The 20,920-nt window shown below is 38.4% G+C and overlaps 2 protein-coding genes and 2 long non-coding RNA genes across 7 annotated transcripts in view; 2 read left to right on the top strand and 2 right to left on the bottom strand.

The window, feature by feature from the left end:
• Acsl (Acyl-CoA synthetase long-chain) overlaps nt 1–7,511 on the bottom strand; it is a 31,399-nt gene extending 23,888 nt beyond the window's left edge. For 2 of the 4 annotated variants that reach the window (XM_043418175.1, XM_043418179.1), the window contains exon 1: nt 7,009–7,384. The gene's annotated coding sequence lies outside the window, so the exon portion shown is untranslated. The other 2 variants (XM_043418176.1, XM_043418177.1) reach the window with 2 other exon arrangements.
• On the top strand, nt 6,839–7,798 carry LOC122410129 (uncharacterized). The gene is made up of 2 exons (XR_006260855.1): nt 6,839–6,925; nt 7,416–7,798. It is a non-coding gene; the product is annotated as an uncharacterized lncRNA (long non-coding RNA).
• A 1,730-nt stretch (nt 7,799–9,528) lies between these two features.
• LOC122409513 (uncharacterized) lies at nt 9,529–11,587 on the top strand. Its single transcript, XM_043417144.1, has 2 exons — nt 9,529–10,039; nt 10,530–11,587. Exons 1-2 carry the CDS (start codon nt 9,951–9,953, stop codon nt 11,161–11,163), a joined length of 723 nt encoding a protein of 240 aa, XP_043273079.1. The 5' UTR covers nt 9,529–9,950; the 3' UTR covers nt 11,164–11,587.
• Nucleotides 11,588–16,749: 5,162 nt separating this feature from the next.
• LOC122409267 (uncharacterized) lies at nt 16,750–18,371 on the bottom strand. The gene is made up of 3 exons (XR_006260641.1): nt 18,263–18,371; nt 17,862–18,123; nt 16,750–17,701 (listed from the first exon to the last, which is right to left on the bottom strand). It is a non-coding gene; the product is annotated as an uncharacterized lncRNA (long non-coding RNA).
• Between the last annotated feature and the right edge of the window lie 2,549 nt (nt 18,372–20,920).

Below are 20,920 nucleotides of genomic sequence, written 5' to 3'. Positions count from 1 at the left end.
AAAAACTCTCCAATAATTTCAGTAATTCTCCAATTCTGTTCTCTCTCGAATTTGCAATTCCTAGTTTTTCAGGCTGCACCAATACTTCGTGAAATAAAAAATTGGTGAATGGTAAATGTTTTTTTCGATCATTTCGTTGGACTCCAACGTTGCGAACTTCAGGGTCGTCACCCATTCTCGATAACAACTCCGCTCCTTAAGATGATGGATCAGTCGGTAATCACAACCGTGAGTGCGAGAGAGATAGCTGCAAATTTTGAAAAGGAAATTTTTCCACATCGTTCGTCTGATCGAAAAAATAAAAATGTCATCGGATTTTTGCAATCGTGCTGCGTACGATGACATTTTTATTATTTTAATCGGACGAACGATGTCGAAGAGTTTCAATTTAAAAAATTCGAGGTGTGATTACCGACTGATCCATCATCTTAAGGAAGTTGAAGCGATATATATAGGACATCATACGAAAAATACATTAGATTTTATTATTCCAAAATAATGAATTGAAAATTTACGTGAATCTTTTTGAATAGCGCTTAATTGTGTGTGACAAATTTGAAGAGGTTTCACCGCCTAGCAATCGAGATATTCATTGTCGACAATGACAAGGTTAAACATGGGCTCTTATGAAAGCTTTCAAAAAATTGCAAACTTCAACAATAAATATCTCAATTTCACGACGGTGAACCATCGGCATATCCCGCCAGAAGTTTAATACTGTCTTAAGCTTTCTGTTTAAAAAATTTTAATGTGCAAAGTTGGAAAATAGTTTTAACATAAGATACGCTTCAACCTCCTTAACAACTGCGGATCTGAGTAGAGAATGTCCACCCTCTTTAAAATATCTACTCCGGTATGATATTTAATCCCCAATATCTCTATACTCATGATGATTTCAGAACGTATCTCATCATGAGTAGAGATAAAAGATCATGGATTATACATGAGTAGACGCAGAGAACGACGCTGAAGTTTCCAACGTTGGAGTCCAACGAAATGAACGGAAAAAAACGTTTGTAATTCACCAATTTTTTATTTCACGAATCGTTGGTGGAGCTTGAAAAACTACGAATCGCAAATTTGGCAGGGAACAAAATAGGAGAATTACTGGAATTATTGGAGAGTTTTTTTTGGTCATTTCGTTGGACTCCAACGTTGGAAACTTCAGCGTCATCGCAGAGATGTTATGAATTTCAGAGTAAAGATTTTAAGAGCAGAGTTCTTATTGAACAGAGCCATAAAGAGGACGGTTGTTATTCTGCCTTTTCGCTCTCCCAATCTCGAACGTATCATGGAAACGAATCCCTCTTGTTACGCTTTCGACAATTAGTATGGTTTACCTGAACTGAGTAAAGTGTGCAAACTCTGTGATTTCAATTGAACGCTTTTTTCCTTGCTTTGGGCTCGATCAAGGTCACGCTCTTTAAGGTCAGTTTGAATGCACCGTCGGTAACTCGACAATGGGTCAAAGTCGAGAAACTTTTTTGCTGGGACACTCAAAAAACGTCGATATTTACTGAGCAACCGTTGAGAGTAGACTGGAAGAGTGCAAAGCTGCTTGGAAACTGATTTCTTCATCTTTGTTTATAATTCAAATTTAAAAAAACCATTGTCAATCAAAAATTTCGTCTCCAGTGATAATTGACCGATTTTCGAAGTTTTTTTAAAATTCGGTTTGCTATTTTTCAAATGTTTCTGGTGGAACGCCGAGGACAGCGGTGTTTTCACTCTGCCTACTTATTTTCTGGGCGAGCTATATATAAATCGTAGAATGTCTATTCGCCGGTGGCAAAAAGAAGGCGAGAAAAAACTTGTACGACTGTTAATTATAGATCGAGTCGACGATAATAGTGTTTAAAGCTCAATAGACGGTGAGAAGGGTAAGCCGAGAGATTGAACTTCGTATTTCATTGATGCTCCAAAAAATCACACACAATCCTGTGAAAAATTTTGAGCTTGTCCTCGATTGCAATGTTTCCCCGTTTTCGGTCCACGCGACATGAAAATATATCACGACCGACGTAATTGAGTGAAAAAAATGAAAACTCGGAGTCAGAAAATCAATGAAATGAAAACTTCAAGTAGAAGAAATGTATTGATTGAAAATTTCGAGCCTTTAACGCCCAAAAGACACCTTTCGCATGCACCCTTTTCTAGGGGATAATTCACTATAAAAACGTCATTGAAAAAATTCGTAAGCTACCTTGTCGACTATTATTGAGGTCACTCTTTTCAATGGTGCCATTAAAATTTGGCTAAAACCCTTTTTTTTATTAAGTTTTTGCAAAATAAAGTAAAATGTAGCAATTTTTGAGGTCCGTTTTTTTTAATTCCACGATTCGGAAGCCTTAACATATTATTTTTCAATGCTGAAGTGCACAAATCGTGTCCTCGATATGTGTACTTTCGAAGTTCGTGCTTGGCTTTTTCCCTGGGCATTGCAAACAAACGGTAAAATTGCTTAAAATGTTTAATTTTCAGGGTATTCAAATTTTGTGATGAAAACGAGTATTTTAGAGTTGATATAGAAATTACATATGAGGTCGAAGGTTTTTTGGATCGCTGATCACAAATTTGCTATTATTTTTGCAAAATTAATTTGTTTAAACAATTTTTGGGAACAATCTTTGAGAGAAAATTAAAATTTTTCAAAATTCATTCCAGAATCGTGATTCACGAGGAAAAGTACGTCAGAAAAACATAATTATAATTTGTTTTAACAAATTGTTAAAACATTTTTAATTTTTTAATAATTTTTAATAATTTTTTAACAATTTGTTTTAACAAATTGTTAAAACAAACTTGAAACAAATGACAAAAAATGGAAATTTTTCAAAATTATTGATTACGAGGAATAGTGTATTGGTAATATGTTGCCACTATTTGTTTAACCAAATTTTTTTAATTCTTTAAACAAAAAATTCAAGAAATTTATTAAAAATTTCGTTTGATCGAATTTTGTGAAATTATTCCACTATGTGTCTGACATATTTTCCTGCGTCGATCTCAAGTCTGAGACCAATTTTAAGAAATTTCAATTTTTCATCATACTTCCTTTAAACAAATAGTTTAAACAACTCAAATAATTTTTTTTTTTTTCAAATTATCTAATTTATTCACTTTATCATTGAAAATAATATGATAAGACTTCCGAATAAAAAAAAAAGAGTTGTAGCCAAATTTTAATGGCACCATTGAAAACAGCGACCTTAAAAACAGTCGACACGGTAGCTTACAAATTTTTTCAATAACTTTTTCATAGTGAATAATCCCCTAGAAAAGCTTACATGCACGGGAGAGGAAATTTCACTAAAAACTACTATGGTCCCATAGGAGTAGGGTTCTATATCGTATAATATTTATTAATTCTTACGAACATACATAGTAATTTTTGTGAAGCGACTCGATGAAAATTGATGTGTGATGTCAAAATAAATACATCGGTATACATTCATATCGGCATGTTATCGTACAATCGCGAATGAAATTCTGTTATTTACACCGTAGTAAATTTCTAAACACTTTGGCGTATGATCGATGCTTGTGTTCGAGCTCCTTAAATTTTACTATGTTCAACTGTAAATTTCAATTGTGAAAACAGTACTAAGCATAGCCAAACGGCATGATAATTCTACTTGACAGTTCATCATCGAGTCAACATAAATTTTAAAATCTTTTCTCGGTGAGCTACGTAGGAAAAAATAGCACAGTTTAAACCTTCGTCAGATCAAAAATTTAAAAGTTTTTATTCGAAATTAACTTGGAAATTACAATGTTTTTGGTGGTAAAAACTTTCAAAATGGGCGATATATAAAACCCCCAATACCATGGCAGCATAGTAATTCTTACTATTTTTTTCTCTCCGTGTGCAAAATAAAGTGTACTTTGGGCGTTAAATAATTAATATAATGTAGACGACATTTTTTGGAAGAACTGAAACATTTTGAAGGAAAACAGAACCTTTCGTTATTGAACAAATGCATTAGAATGTGATAAAATTTCTTTGATTGGTGACGATTAAATTCGTGAGAGCATTGTATACTCCGTGAGAAAAAAACGGACGCGTTTAATATTTGTAGGTTTGTATACATTTGAAATACGATGAATTACGTATTCATGAGAGATGCATAACAAAAGCGTAGCTGGTATTGGCGAGCGAGGTACAAAGACGAGTACCCGCATTTGTGTTTTGCGTGAGAAATATACAACTGTTTAATCGAATCGTCGTGACCCCGGGACCGAGCACTGACCGCAAGAGCGAGCAATTTGTCGAGCACTAATCGGGGATCGTTCAACGATTTTTCATTATTTCACCGATTATCATATTTCTTGGGTGTTTATCTCTCTCCTACTTATTTCCTCGTCCCAAGTTCGCCATATTAGGGTAACAATTGAGAATCATTTATGCGAAGAATCATTCGTTTCAGGCTTTCTGATGGGGCAACAAAGAGTAATCGGCCGAGATTTCATTTCCGTCGAATATGCAAAAAATAAAAATTCAATCATTAGAATTTCAAATTATATTTTTTCAATCGATTCGCGATTACCTTGGCCAAGGTATCTCCCCAGATTTCCAAAGTTCTTACTTTCCATTTCCCAACGTTGGATCGTTTCTCAATAACGTTAAAGTTAACCCTTAATAGTCGCACGGGGTATATTGGACCCCAGCCGTTTTTCGACCGACGATATCAAATAAAAATTTCGAGAAAGTGGGACTTGTGGTGCCCTCGGTCGACAGTTCGAACCGTTGAGAAGAGAGCCTCGTTGTAATTATTTGAAAGGATCCGTTAGTTTAGTTTTGACGAAGCTGAAGTTTCCAACGTTGGAGTCCAACGAAATGAACGAAAAAAACGTTTGAATTTCACCAATTTTTTATTTCACGAATCGTTGGGTGCAGCTTGAAAAACAACGAATCGCAAATTTGGCAGGGAACACAATAGGAGAATTACTGGAATTATTGGAGAATTTTTTTCGATCATTTCGTTGGACTTCAACGTTGGAAACTTCAGCGTCATTTAGTTTTGGTAGTCGATCAAGTCAGACCGTGCGTAGATCCGGGGTCCGATGCACCCCAGCGTGACAAATTTAACTAATACTACCTAAAAGCGTAATTTCTCAGGTTTATAGAACGAGTTGATTTTTTTTTAAATTCAAAATTACGATTTCTACATCAATTTTTGTGAAAAAAATCATTTTTCCTGCATTATTTTCTTTAGCATTTTTTTTTAAATATTAAAAATAACACGAATAGAATAAAATCGTTATGGTCGTTTCTTAAAGGTCCAAAATACATTGCAGTATTTTTATTCATTTTTTTTTACAGTTTTTCAATTATTTATCGTCCCCCAAAGTGAGTGGGGTATTTTGGACCCCGTGTGACTATTACGCCAGAAACTTGAGGTGTGACTAGCGAGGGTTAAATAAACAAAAAATTTCACGATGAATTCGGACACACTACAAATAAGAACACTGTCCGGCGTATGTAGAAAGTTATGCCAAAAATTGGTCGAACCAATTTTTGTCGCCAGTTTTCTCGAAAACTGGCCCACCCACTGATCGCAGTGAAACGCATAACTCCCGTCTTTTTGGCCCTACGGACAGTCGGGAATTAAAAGATAATTCGAAAAAATATTCGCCCGCTTTCGTAGTCCAAGATTTTAGTGTCAAAACCGTGGAAATGAATGAATGAGCACATGTAAACAAAAACATGCATGAGAAAGATAAACGTACTTGACGCTACTACTTTTTGGCGGCTCGAGCTCGATCTGCGCGTTCCGCTTTGTCGAATACGGTCGACACAATATACAAAAAACGCATCGAAACACAATCGAATTATTACAAAAGCTCTGATCGACGAGTCTGATCATCGAAAAAATACGAACGTATAAATGAGGTCACGAATACGACACGCTTTGCGACTTTCCACAAGCAACAATTTTCAATGTTGTAAGAGAAAAACGGAATTAATATACCCACATGTAGAGAGTTGAACCACGATCTCGTGCTGTAGTGAAGCAAAAAGCAGCGAGTTCGAAGTTCTCTCTCTCTCTATCTCTCTCCCTCTTGTGTTCTAACGCACAAGTCGCTGGGACGTGGTTGCGAGACGCGCAAATTCCGTGTCTGTGACGATTCAGCGATCACGTGTCCTTTCAATTTAATTCCCCTCTTATGTATTTATTTGATGCATTCAAATATCCGGCGAGCAAATGACTAACAGATTTATCAGTTCGTGTATTGAAACATGAAGCGTGCGAATGATTGATAGAGGATCCCGGTGTACTTTAATCCTTGACAATTATTACGTTCTTTTTTTTTCATCGCTGTAGAGGTTATAACGGATGGAGTTATTTATTAATTGACGACTGTTTACAGTTTCCATTCACGATATTAATGCACTTATGAACTTTGAGTTTCCTACCGTGTACAGATTCGACTTTGCGTGGAAATAAAGCTAAAGCGTGCGGTTCTCCAAAAAAACCACGTGAATGCACTCACTACTCCCTGACACAACACAGACGCGCGAGCGCGCGAACACACACAGACGCACGACTCGGGTTGATTTGACGATTCTAATGGCCTGTTTTTGAAGGTTATTATCGTATCAAGTATTATTCTTCAAAACTTGTAAACGAAGAAACCACAAGGAAAACGGTGGATTTAATTTGCAAAATTAATTATTCGTTTCGTAACGTGTCCTCCCGTACATGTACACTGCTGACGACTGACGCTCGGTCGCTTCGTTTCACCAGTCTTCACCATAAGCGGATGGGCTCATGTAAAATGATTAAGCCTCTCTTTCTGCTGCATTCTGTTTCCCCTGTTTCTTTTCTGACTGGACAAAACTACCAAAAAATGTGGTGGGAAAAGGCCCCGTATTTGGCTGACGCAAAACTTGCCCTCTCTTATCTTATTTTACACATTACAGGTAAAGTAAAATATAAAAATTCACCGTACAACGCACCACGTGTTCTCGATAGATTTGATCATTTCGCTTTAGGATACCCCTACCTCTTATTCCTTTTTTTCCCCTTTCTTCTCACTTGCCTCACGGCTGTTCAATCGTATTTCAAGCTTTGTCGACGTGCAAATTATCCTCGACGAACACAAGAACCCGAATTCCACGGGAAGCTCAACGAATTGTCATTTTGATGCCGAGAAAATTGCGAATCCACGACAATCAACAGAGAGCTCATAGCGAGCCATTCATAACCTCGCTTTCGATGGGGTCCATGTTTTTTTTATTTCAATATTTTGGGTTAATAACACTGAAACGTACTAATAGACCGGTTTAAAAGCTTCAAAAGATATTACAGTTTGTTTTCACAATGTTAATTTTTAATGCCTCACGCCCTGCGTCTCAAATTTCAAGATTATGTTGAAAACGCTCAACGTACCTAATGTACACTGTTCAACAGCCGCGCAGTTACTATCTGTCTCTCTTTCTCGTGGGATCCACGAGAGCGAGAACAAGACAGATGTAGCGAGAAAGAGAACAGCCGAGCGACCCTCCCATCGCCTAGTCTTCGACATCGACTGAATCGCCTATATATCTCCCATGCACAACATAGTTGGGACGTGTGGACCAGGGATGAAACTAAACGCGTATGAAAGGTGTACTACAATGTGGTTGTTTAAAAAACCCTTCTGTATAGTTTCAACTAATTAAAATTAGTTAACATTATTTTTTTCAATTTTCAAAACTGTGTACCGATAACATTCACAAAATTTGCATGATTTTGTCATCGAAATAACGGCTAGACTGATAAAAAAAGATGCTTTTTGCATTACCTGCAGTAAATTTTCATGGGTGCTTTTTGATACACTTTTTTATTTACGTTATACTTCATAAAAAAAAAAAATAAGAACAAAAAAGAACTCATTCATTCATGAAATCGCATGAAACAACCGGTTCTGCGTTTATGGTGAACTCAAATGATTTTGATTTCAGCGGTGTTATACGAGAGAACTGAATTTATCGATAAAACTTTTATACGATCTCTTGCCTATGAGACAAGGAGTGCGTGTGTGTGTTTGTACATCGATGGCGATGTAAGGCCAGTTGTCTCACAGCGATTGTCTTTATTTGATTATGGCAACAGATAATAAAAAGACGATTTAAGTTTGACGTCGTGAAAATGCGACTTTGGACTCTGGGCGCTGAGAAGCGTGGAGATTTGGCTGACTATAGTTTACAACCTTATCCACCTGGACCAATGAGATCACAGTGATCAAAAAGTGGGGATTGTGGCGTGATCCTTGATGACGTCACGACAATTTCAATCAATAACGTATCACTTTTTATGCACAAGCGTTACTCGCACTTTTATCACGATTACCATTGTCAACTCATCAATTAAGTTTGTTCGGGCCACTTTGATATTATGATGATACTTATGTCATAATTTGTTATGTCATAATTGTTGACACACGTGCTGCATTCGATGCCTTTGCATAGCTTTCAAAAATGATTACACAACAAGATAACAAATCTCCTTATCGACAGCTGCTGTTATTACAAAATTGACGTGTTTAATGCGACTGATGGTTTCAAAAAATTACAATTGATGGCAGCACTTGATTTTTGTTGAAGCTCTTGGAAAAATATCCTGCAAAGTTGACACCTCTGAGAATTTGGCCATTTGATTCTTGATTTTCTGACTATTTTCTCGTGTAAACCGTTTATTCGACTCTTATAAAGTAATTAGTAAGTTATTAATCGGTAGTAAAGTAATTGGTAAGAAATTAGTCAATTAGATAAATTATAAACGAAAATTTATATGAAAGTTTACCGTTTTTTTTCAATTTCAACATACCATGAATTTTCAAATGTCTAATCAAAGCGCAATTCCTCATCGGTCACAAATTCTCTAAATAAAAAGTTTGTCGGATGTCCGTTCGTTAGGGATATTTGAAAAAGTAATTCTGTATGTCAGCCGATTTTTCCGAATTATAGTTGGCATTGGCAAGCAACTGTGTAAAGCGTGTAAAGTTGGCAACGATGAGACGGAGAGAGGAAGAAGAAGCCTGGGGTTGGCAGTACTGAGTGCTCACAGCGCTGCCAGCGAGTTTTGGAGTGGTTTTGGAATACAGCCAGATATGATCGATCTCTATGAAATATTTCAAACGGAATGCGGAAAATAGGAGCAGTGAAATTCTATTTAACCGTCAATGAATACAATGAAGAAAATCTAAAATAAATGCGTTCACTTTGAATTTAGTTTCATTGAGCTAAATAAAAATATGATGAGTAATAAATATAACAAATGAATGAAAAATCTAATTATTATTTCTTTTACATTATTACTATACTACGTTTCCCGTTAAAATCGAAGCTTGACATTACACGCGATTTTTCAAAAACGAATTATTACAAAGTACAAGAAACCATTACGAAATGGAACGAATGGAAAGAAATTTAGGTGAGCGCAAGAATTAGGGAAGATGTTCGCATTCTTGATGGACAGAGTTTCTACAATTAAATTCATAACTTTCCTTAATTAGATGTGTTTTAGAACGCGTATTGACTTTTTTCGGAAATTTTGCGCTAAACCGATTCCGGCAATTCTGCTCTCGATACGACTCTAAACTTTTTCTATAATTATCTTTTATCTCTAAGGTTTTTGTTTTTGATATTACTCATTAACTAATTGATGAAAGCGTATCAATCTCTACTTATTCTCGGAGGATACCAGAGGAGTTGAGAATATAGAGGGAGATGTTTTGTAATTGGGCACGATTTGGGCGAACGAGTCGGTAAAATGAATGATGGTGCGTTATAACGAACAAATCAGAAAACGGGTCTTTTTCAAGTTTTTATCGTATTGTAAGAGCTGACGATGTGCAAAAGTGCAAATCTAAAAGTTAGGTTAAGTTTGTAACGATCGAGGAATTTTGAATGCATGTTGTATGTCGTCTGAAGACACGAATAATATTAAAACGAAGGACCAAAAATGGATCCGATAGTACATCTGTGGAATCTATCAAAATTTTTCGAGAACACTCGAAATCCGGATATCATCAAGCTGCGAATGCACTACAAGTAAAAAATTAAACTCCTAATACAAATAATACAAATACTGCCATACACAATTTTTTTTTTCTCAATTTATCGCTATATGTACTTCGAATCCTTTAAAAGTTCAACTCAGACTATCATTATTGTCATTCATAACGTATTTAAGAAAATTATGTTTGTTCTTTAACATAGAAAAAGTTAATGTTTTTCTCATTGTATTAGCTCTTGGCCTTTCACGGACTATGCTCTGTTTTCTGGTCTACCTTAGAAACTTTAATTCTTCCAAGAAAAAAAAGAGCTGTAGAGACTACTCTTCTCTAGTATTTTTTTTTAAATACTATGTTGGTTGATATTTTTTTCGATCCATCAGTAGAATGCACATAATTAATCTATTTGTGTCTATTTTTAAAAAATGGGAAAACTAGAAATATTTTTAATGAGTATAAACTTATCAATTCACAAATTCAAGAGTGCGTCGATTCAGATTTATAACTTATCTGATTTTTGTTGTCAGGCAATGTTGTCAGAAACTCAACAGGAATTACGAGTTGCCTAAACAAAACTTTGGGCAATCTACAATGTGTCCACAGTGTTGCACGCCATGGTCAATGGTGAAGTACAAGTCACGAATACTCCCAGGCAAAACTATGAGTAAGCGTATAGAAAAACTCATGAAGTTTCCAGCTGATGCAACATCAAGAAACTCCAGTCGAACACACAGTCTTGTTAGCAAATGCAAGAAAAATACATCCAACAAATTAATACGCATATGTTCGGTCTGTTCAAGGACTACAACATTTTCCCTTAGCAAACCAAGACGGGAAAAAATTTCAGAGAAAAATTCATTTGTCAGTTTAAATGTTTCGACATCTTCAAAAAAAAGAAAAAAACGAACAAAGGACAGAACTGCAGGATTAAATCTCAGCGATTCTCAGACTCCTGAAACAAAACGATTCAGTAACCTACAGACCATCATTCCTAAGACACCTGCATCGTGCAATAGCAAGAGTAAACTGCTTCAGGCCAAAACCTCTACGCCTACGAGTTCCAAAAAACTGAATCTTGTTAAGTTAAAAGGAATAATGAATGCCGGTACAACTCCATCAAAAAAAAATAAGCTACACTCATTTCTGCAAGAATTCTGCTGAAAAATGTAGCTCGTCTTTACTGAATTTCAATACACTATAGTACAAAAAAAAATGTAATTTGATTCAGTATGTTAAAGTTATGTAGGTTATTATTTTTTTCATGACTCTTAGGATTCTTATGGAAGGAAGAAATTACATCAAAGAGGAAAAATTAATCAACACCCCTCTTATCGCATCCTTATGATTAAGTGATGATTTCTGTGTTATAAACTATCTTATGTCCTTTGCTCGAGGACTCAAAGTATCTCCATACCTCCGTACAGAGTTTCATCTAAATCGGTTCAGTGTTTTAAGCGACAGACAGAGTTACTTTTGCATTTATCATATGAAAGTAAGAAAATAAGAACAGAGAATTAGGGATTACAAAGGGTTTTGCAAAAAAAATGTCTACAATATTTAATAAATTTTTGACTTCATGTTACAACATTTTTGCAAGTTGAAAAACATGTGTCGAGAGATTTTTCTGATTTGAATTGATACAAAGTCTATATATTATCGGACAATGTTTTTTATTTCATATTAAGGTAACTCCTGTACTGCATGCTAGTCAAATGAGTGCTAAATTGAGTACCGATTATATTATTGTCAGTAGATATGTATTCAAACATATCTTATTAACGTGAAAAAATATTGAAAATGATAGTTTTGCAAAACTATCAACTGATAGATGCAAATTTCCATGATGACACATTTTCACAGGTATTTTTCAAAGAATCATCTGTATTTTATAACCGATTTTATTGCACCAAGTCTCATTTTGTTCCTCAACCGATCCTCTACGAATTCACCGCGTAGATTTTCCTTTAAACTCATTCCTTCAGAAATTATGAATGAAAAAGTTTTTTCACTTAATGAACAATTAGCTGCAACAGTGAAACGATCAAGTTAAAAAAACAACTACATGGTGGATTCATAGAGGACCGGTTGACGAATAAAATGAGACTTGTTGCAATAAAATCGATGAAAAAACGCAGATAATTCTTTGAAAAATACCAGTGAAAATGTGTCAGCGTGGAAATTTGTATTTATCAGTTGATGGTTTTGCAAAACTAGCGTTTTTAATATTTTTACATCTTAATGAGATATGCTGTAATACAAATCCACTAACAATACATTTAATCGGTACGTTAAACTTGGTCTAAAAGCGTTTTGAAAATTTAGCACTCATTTGACTAGCATGCAGTACAGGATTTACCTTAAAATTTATTTTACTAGCAACAACTTCAATTTTGATACCTAACATGATGTTTTGCAACAATTCAGTCTTAGCAACGACTAAAGAAAACCATGGCAACGAATAGAGGCTTCACATTTCGATATATCGAAATGTCTTTTTAATGAAAAGAGAAAAGAAGAAAGAAAATAAAAATAAAAATTTTATATTCCAGGTTTTGTGCAATCAGTTAAATTAATTTTCCACCCTACAGTTCACATATTCGAATTCGTTCCGTGTTATTCGAGGTTATGCAGCGATGCCACCTTTACGCAGCCAGAGCGGTAATAATGACTCGACTAAATCGAAGATTTTTATTTTATGTGTTCGACAAACTTCGTTTTTTTTTTTTAATTCAAAAATGATCCTCATCATTTTTTTGAACATTTCAGAATTCTTTTTTAGAACATCTAATCGGGAAAATTAGTTATTCGTGACTCAAATCTCTTTTGGAACGCGATCTCCATAAGATGTGTGTTAAAATTTCGAAATTTTATCGATTATTTATTGTTATATAACTAGTCGATGATGTGCTCAAAATTTTTGCAGGCATTTTCCTGTGCACTTTTTGACTATGAAGTAAAAAAATATCACGTTTGCATCTAATAATGAAGTTTGCGATAGATCAACCTTAAGAGTGACAACCATCGAATTTAGGGTATTTTTCGGAAAGCAAAATGACGCTGATCGAGCAGACAATTTTTCGTGATGCAAAACATTACGTTTCTCGTCTTTTGCCAAATATATGTTTAAAGAAAAATAGCAGATAGCAATATTTCGGTCGTCAGATGATGATTCCAAATTTTTTCTTGTTTCAAATATTGATTTTTGCTTTCAAAATAGCTTTCGTTTGGAAACGAAGAAATTTGAAATCAGTTCCTTATTCACACATTATTTTTCGGGTCTATAATCGTGCCTGTCTTATCCGGTGAGTAGTACCATGTATTCAGCAGTCATGATTCAATGCAGTCGACTCAGATGGCGCTCAAAGTGCTCCGAAAAAATTGGCGCATTACGTAAGTAAATACTGACTTCACAGGCGATTTTTAATATTTATCATTATGACAGTACTGAACAACAATTACGTTGCCGTTTACCGTTAAATGCAATAAATGTGAGAATTTAATTCTCACACAATAACAGTCACGAATTAAATGGCACGATCAAGTTTTGGGAGTAAAACGATCTCGTATTCTCTTCGGATTCGGTCTTGAGCGCCCATTCTGGGCTGAATTCCAACGAAATAAATTTCAACCGCGGCCGCTGATAACTTTGGAAACTGTGTATCCCTGCTTATCTGTATGTTTTCAAATCAACGAAAGATACGACAATCCCTCAGTCACGAGTAATTTTCGTGTTGTTCTGAAAGTCGAAGTGTTAAGTTTTTGATACAGAAAAAGTTCTCGTTTCCATGAGGATTGTTCAGAGTAAATATTTAGAAGTGCAACTTTTCCGAAAAATGGGGGTAGATCTTTTTTTTCCTTTTCAAAATATTTACCGAAAAAAAGTTTCCGGTAATGGGATGTGAAAATTTTCATCACAAAGCACATCACGTGATCGTCATAATTTTTTGCTGCTAATTAATCAAGTTTTCCCACGTGGGAAAATTGATAATTCAGCTAATTAACCCTCCGTTCGTGCATGGGGTCAATGAAGGCTCGAACGAAAAGGTCGATCATATGCTCGTTTCAAAATTCATTTCTTTACGTAATCAAACTTAAATATCGAATAAAAATGATTTCAATTTCATTCAGAAACTCCGTAAACGAAAGTTGATATTTTTGAGCACATATAAATTCATTCAAAAAATTGTTCTAACGGAGAGAGAATCACATCGAAAATGAACTTCTAAAGTTTGACATTTCATCGAAAAAAATCATCAATTTTTGTCTTTATATTTTACATACAAGTTGAGAGCGTTTGTGTTAGTGTGTTACACGAGCGAATTTTGCACGCGTTGCAAGAGTTAGCAGAAGCCCATTTTTCTCTGAAGTTGTATCGTACTTCGTGCAGACGTATATTCACAAAATTACCTCTGAAATCAAGCTTACGACGTAAACAAACAAAAAATCTTTGCTTTTCATTCCTCGAGATCGGGAAAGTAAACAAAAACGAATGAAGTACACCAAGTTTTTGGTCGATCGATTCAACTTCTTTTTCGGAAGACTTTTAAGTTTAGGCATAAAGTCCTCGAATTCTCTGAATAGCTGACGGTTTCTCGTTCAGCGTCGGACGAGCTTTGTGATCTTCAGCACGGTAACTGCGATCGCGAACCTATCGCTGTCGGTTAAGTAAATACTGTCTGATGTTTTAAATGAATAATTATTTTGACAGAGTCCAACATTCGCGTTCGCACTGATTTGCCTGCGCACATATTTTTTTTGATAACGTAAAAACTCTGTGCTCGTTCTACTTTTACCGACTTCATCCGTCCGTTCAAAGACGGTTTGTGCTACGATTCACCCATTTTTAAACGCGGACAGTAATTTTCTCACCATTCTTAGAATAAAAATAGAAAAATAACGTTGCAAAATACTTTCCTCGTTATTCTTCGTTTCGATTTAAGTAAGAGTGCGTTATGGAATTATTTTACTTATAAAATAAAATTGTACTGGATCCTAATGAAAAATGAGTTTATCCCAATCGACATTTTGATTGCAGCTCTTTGGCGTGTCTCTTTCGTTTTACGCGTTCGCAATGGAAAATAATTTTTGACAAACTTGTGGCGATATTTGATGGGGTTACTCCGGTGATGAATGAAATTAACGCAAAATATTTTTCGACGTTTTTTAGACTTTATCCTTTGATTGTCAGAAATAATAACAAGAGCGCTGACGTTTTAAAGAATTTGAGTAAAGCTGAGTGGAGAAAAATGCTGCACAATCATGTGTCCCAGACGCGAATTTGTTTGCGACTGGAACTTATCCCGAGCGTGCGTATTTCTGTTGTCATTTTTCTTATATTTTCCGACTTTAAGATTAAATTTGTTATTATTATTTCCAAACGTAATTTTTGTGTTTTAATTATTCTCGAGGTCACCCCGCCCATCCCGCTGATCGCAAGCTGGTCAACTTTACGTCTCTCTCTCTTTGCCGTCGAGTCGCTTTGCGACTGGCGCCCAACTTTAAAATTTCATCTTAGATTTTGTTTAAAATCGACGGGAAAGAGAGCCAGACTTTTGTGGCATTTTTTCGGGGCTTGGAAAAAATCCGTCACAAATTTGGCGCCCAAAATTCCAGCGATGAATCCAGCTGATTGAAAATTACAGAGCATATGTATTTTTGATTTTATCATGAAAATGAACTTTCATACAATCGAACTACAATCGCTGCGTGCTTTCTTCATTATGCGCGAAGAAAATAACGGGGAATTGGATTTGACGTCGTATTCATTTCCTTTCCAGTATCTTCCCCAACGTTTATTCATCCTTTTTCATGGAAATGTGTAACGTTCACTCGTATCATTGTTTATTGAAGTTTACATGTTGGACCGACCTCTCAGATATATCCTGTCATATCCACATTTGTTGTACTGGAGCCACGTCCGGCTGGTGTATGCTCTAAAATTGGCTCCAATTGGATTTCCGATACCGGCCAATGCAATTATATTTCTTATGCCGAACGAAGATGGACTATTTCTCCACAATTGTAAAAGTGCTTCTTCGAACTAGGCCAATTTTTTTTGTTCATTTTACTCATGGCGTCTGACTCCCAAAGGTTTCATGACTTTTTTTCTCTCGAAACCCAAAATTATTGTTCCCAAATTCCAAACTCATAGTTTCGGAAAAACTATTCTCACAGTATATGTGATCATTTTTAGAATTTTATGACTTGTTTAAAATATTTTTATGCACAAACTGTGAGAATGAAAAAAAAAGTTTTGCACATTTTATGATTCCTTTGAATTGAATTTTGAAATTTTTTACTTTCTATCTATAAAAAATTGCACGACGTTGAAGAAGCATACTTTGGCGATATGAAGCCGTTTACTTCGGACAGAAACTTGGATTCTTTTTCACATTTCTAGGCTCGAGGTGCGCAACGGCTACAAGTTTGCCTGAGAAATTGATCGAGCGTTGTCGACAATGGTCAAACTGTACGTGGTCTTGTTTAAGAAACTGCTGTTTGAATTTACGCGCGGATTTTACCCGCAAGGAGGATCGCTGGTACCTGTCAGAAGCTTCGAGTGTTTATTTCGGCAGAGAAATGAAATAATTTCACGTATTTTTTTTGGTTATATTTATTATTATCGATTTATTATTATCGAACGGATTTTGGCAGTGTTGCAAACTCCTGCTCGGCTCAAAGTCGATAACGAAACACTCTTAAAGGGCTTTTGGCGCGTCAGCTCTAATCATCTCCCCTTTCCCTTGCGCACCTGTGTCGGTTTTTCTCTTGCACTTTCTGAAGCATTATCTTGACAGCGAAATGGAGAAACTGTGTCGTCCTCGGAAGATATTTGAAAGTGTTTTTTTTTATTTTTCATTTTTTCCATTTTTTCTCGCTGCGATTTCTTGGTATTTGGATGGGCCAGCAATCTTGATGGGAAAATTTCGGTTTTTCCTTCGTATGTCAAAATTTACTGAAATCGATGGAACGGATAAAAAAATGACTTGGGAAATTAAAAAAATTGCTCATTCTTCGAAACACGGAGAGAGCCTCGGTCTAGCTTCGGAATAAGCTGCATCGGTCTTGACAGCAGCTCTTTTTACCTCTTATTCGAGATTCGATGACAGGAACAACGTGATCCGGGTGCAAATCGATACGACGCGTAGCTAAAAAAGTGTACGGATTTGGGCAAGAAGCTTGGTTTCGTGTGTCCTCCGCGAACCAAGTTTCTTTCGTTGGTAGGAGCAATCTCGATGCTCATGGGAATCATTTGTCTCGAGATATAAAGAAGAAGAGATTTTAAATAAATTTCTTCAATACGTGCACTTGTTGCTTTGATTTGGTACAGGCTCGACGATTCTCGCGTCGGTAGACTGTAGACATATTTTTTTGTGGTTTCCTGCGTTATTTTCGTTGCGCCACCGAACGTTCGACACGTGCGTGTTCCATGCTGTTGGAGCGCTCTTTTATTTACGAGGATACACAATAAAGTGCGTAAGAGGGACGAGAGCGGGGCGGGAGATGGGTCGGAGAGCGAGAGGCGACTGCGAACAGCGAACAGGATCTTTTTCCTCTCCGTTCTGACGTCATCGCGTGAACGCATCACTCACAACTGTCGAAATAGCGTGGTGGCGCTAGCGTCGCTTGACAGAGAGGAGAGGAGTTCCAAGGTCCTCCACCCACGACAATCAGCGGCAAATTCAAATAAAAGCGTATACTGTTGAGCGAGAAAACAGGCCATCAGAGAAATAGGAGTAGATCTCTATAGCGAGGAGCAAGTTGAGAGAAATGAGGCAACTCGGCGCGCCACTGTGCGCATATCGTTCGCGGGCGACGCGCAGAGCCACGAACATTTTCTGTGCTCGTCGAATATTCACCTGCACATGTATATTCGCCACGTAAAACCATCATGCGGAGTCGAATTCATCGGTTTGCGTCCACGCTCTTGTAGCCTTTTTCAAACCATTTGCAAAAACCTCCGTCGTACTTCACGAGTTTGAGGACAATCGTCGATACAAAAAACATTGCGAAAAAGTGGCCGATGCGGGTAACTCGGATATTGGAGACTAAAATTTTTCAGGAGAGGACAAATTCGAACGTGCCTTCAGCAACGGCAGTTGGAGCAACCTGGCGGTTTCGCTGCACAAAAAAAGCACTGTTCATCAATGAAAAAAAGAATCGGGAGATGACGAAGGCTTTTCGAATAACCTTGCAGTACATTTGGCAATGAAACAGAACGCCTTTGACGAAATGGTTCTCATGTGCCAGCAAGCTTTACCTCTCAGAAAAACGGATAAGCCATTCGGTTACCATCTCATATCCAGATCCAAATTGAGAGAAATAATTTCAAGGACTGATAGTTTCTGAATGTCTTTCGCAACGTTATTCTCGACAGGAGAGTTCATCGCATAACGTAGCATTTTTTATTCACGAGAAAAAAGGCGTGAAAACATCGAATATTTGATTGATTCAAATAAACTTTTGAGCAAGAGATGAGGGATAATACTTTTATTGTGAGGATGAGGAAGGCAAGACTGCTGAAAAGTTGCTATTGCACATCCCGTTTGGGAGTAACGGCTGCTGATCTCGCACTAGTCTTAAACACTTCTGGCTGATGACTAAATAACGTCGTTGCTGAAATCAAGTGTCTTGGGGATAGAGACGGGGCGAGGGAAGGGGGGGGGGAGAGAGAGAGAAGTTTTGAAAGGATGATGGTAGTGTTGCGCAACGTGAAGTTAACCGAGTAAAGCTCTTGTCTTCAACGGGAAGATGAGAGCTTTATGGTCATGGAATCATGTTCTTTGTAATGGCAGGATAGCATCACCGAGACATCCGGAAAAGCTTGGGAGCTCCGTTGGTATGAAATCATGCTAATGTCGGAGGAGGAGAAATTGAAAAAAGCTACCAAAAGAATAAGTAGAGGAAGAAGAAGAAGAAGAAGAAGAGAGAAGAGAGAAGAAAGAGGAAAGGAGAACGGCTGAGAGCGAACGAAGGAAGAATGACGGTCGTTAAGGAATGAAGAGCCGCGCGGAAGCATCGTCGTCCTGGCTCGAATGTAGTAGGACCAGTATCGCCGCGGCAATGGGGACGCGACAACGATCAGGATGGTTGCAAGAATTTTCCGAAAGGGAAGCGCACAGGATCAGCTCAATGGAGAGACGCAATGCAACAACGTAGGTTAGGTACGGAAGAAGCATAGGGTTTCGTGCGTATGCCGGTAAGAGACAACAGTCGAGAAGACCGGTGGAGCATTGGATGGCTGGCCGGCTGTAGAGAGTACAGAGAAGTATAGGGGCAGAGGCAGCCTGGCAGGCAACAGCAGCAGTGATGGCAGCAGCGCAGAGGCAGACAAGAAGAGACGACCGCTTGAAATCCCTCTCTCCTTCCCGCCTTTCCTGCCTGCCTGCCTGCCTGCCTGCTTGCCGCCCGTCTCGTCCGCCATGCCACTACGAGCCGAGCGAACGTACAGCTAGGCCGGCACGGTCCTGTAGCCCATTTGGCATTTCCCCAGCTATAGCAGCAGTCCTGTAGCCCATCGTTGTTATCGTCTCGCAGCTGCATAAAGTCGGTTCTCTCTGCCGCTCCACCCCCTGCCCCGTTGTCGCCTCTGCTTCGTCTCGCTCTATCCAACTCTCTCTTTCTCTCTCCCTCTCTCGTTCTCTCTTGTTCATCCGTCCGTTCGCTCGCCAGCAGCCAACTATCCAGCAAGCAATTCCCCTCGCTTTCCCTCGGTACCGCGCCACTCCTGCCGCCATCAACGCGCGTTCCCCACTCTCTGACCCCTCGTGCGCGTTTCCTAGTGCTCTCTGGCTTCGTCTCTCGCCCGTCCCCCTGCCTGCGCCCTTCGCATCCTCGATCCGTACTCTCTCGCCCGCGAATCCCCGCAAGCACCGTTCGTTTCCCCACGTCCCCTAGCGCTTGCCAAGCGAGAAATTCCCCTTTTCCCTCGCTCCACCTCCCACCATCATCTTCATCGCAGTCCACCACTTTCCGCCACCTCCGCCACAACTCGGGCTATATATGATGTTGCTGCAGTATCGAGCATGCTTGCTTGCTTCCCCCGTACGACCGATGGAACCTCTAACCCGCCGCAATCTCCACCGCTTTCCACCACAATCCCCCACCGATCCGCCACAACTTTACCTCGTCTCCTCTCTCTCGGCCTTCTCCTTTCTTCGTTAGCAATCCCAATTCCCATCTCTCTCTCTCTCTCTCTCTCTCTCTCTCTCTCTCTCTCTCTCTCTCTCTCTCTCTCTCTCTACGCCACAACCTTCGACGACCATAGATATCGGTCCTGCCAGGCGGGACGCCACGGCACTCTTCCAACCTCCCACCATATTACCGCTTCTGCTTTACTTCTATAAGTACTACTACCAGCAGTTCTACCACCACCACCACTACTACCAATGTGACCCGACATCATCAGCTAGCAACGCCATATAGCTTTCTACTGCCACACAGAACCACCAACACACACACTTTCGGAGAACGACTGAGAGAGACGAGTCGTGTGGGCGAAACAGACATGGAGAGAGAGAGAGAGAGAGAGAGAGAGAGAGAGAGAGAGAGACGAGCGATGCCGGGTGCGATGATGCGACGACTCATGCCGACGCGATGCAGCACTAGCACAATCCACACACAAATACACAAGCCCCGTCCTTGTCGTCCTATCGATTCCCCGTGCCTCCCCGCGACCCACCAACTACTTTGCCAGCCGTCCCTCTCGTCATTCCCCTCATACACCCCCTATACGGCCCCCTCACGGCTAACCTTGGTAGAGAATAACCCGCCGTTCAATTCAAGGAATTATGACGGTTCTCTCTTTCTCACTGGCATGGAGACGCCAACGACGAGAAGAGAAGCACCAACGAGAGTCGTATATCGCAGATCCCGCTCTCTCCTCCCTCCTTCCAACTATCTCTTCTTTATCCTCTTC

This window comes from Venturia canescens, chromosome 4, assembly GCF_019457755.1.
Source record: "Venturia canescens isolate UGA chromosome 4, ASM1945775v1, whole genome shotgun sequence".
Taxonomy (NCBI): domain Eukaryota; kingdom Metazoa; phylum Arthropoda; class Insecta; order Hymenoptera; family Ichneumonidae; genus Venturia; species Venturia canescens.
The sequence above is the reverse complement of the archived record's forward strand: the minus strand, read 5'-3'. Positions and strand labels throughout refer to the sequence as shown.

Coding starts and splice junctions, on each gene's coding strand:
- LOC122409513 (XM_043417144.1), top strand. CDS start 9,951: ATGGATCCGATAGTACATCTGTGGAATCTATCAAAATTTTTCGAGAAC. Junction 10,040..10,529: donor AAGCTGCGAATGCACTACAA/GTAAAAAATTAA, acceptor TTTTGTTGTCAG/GCAATGTTGTCAGAAACTCA.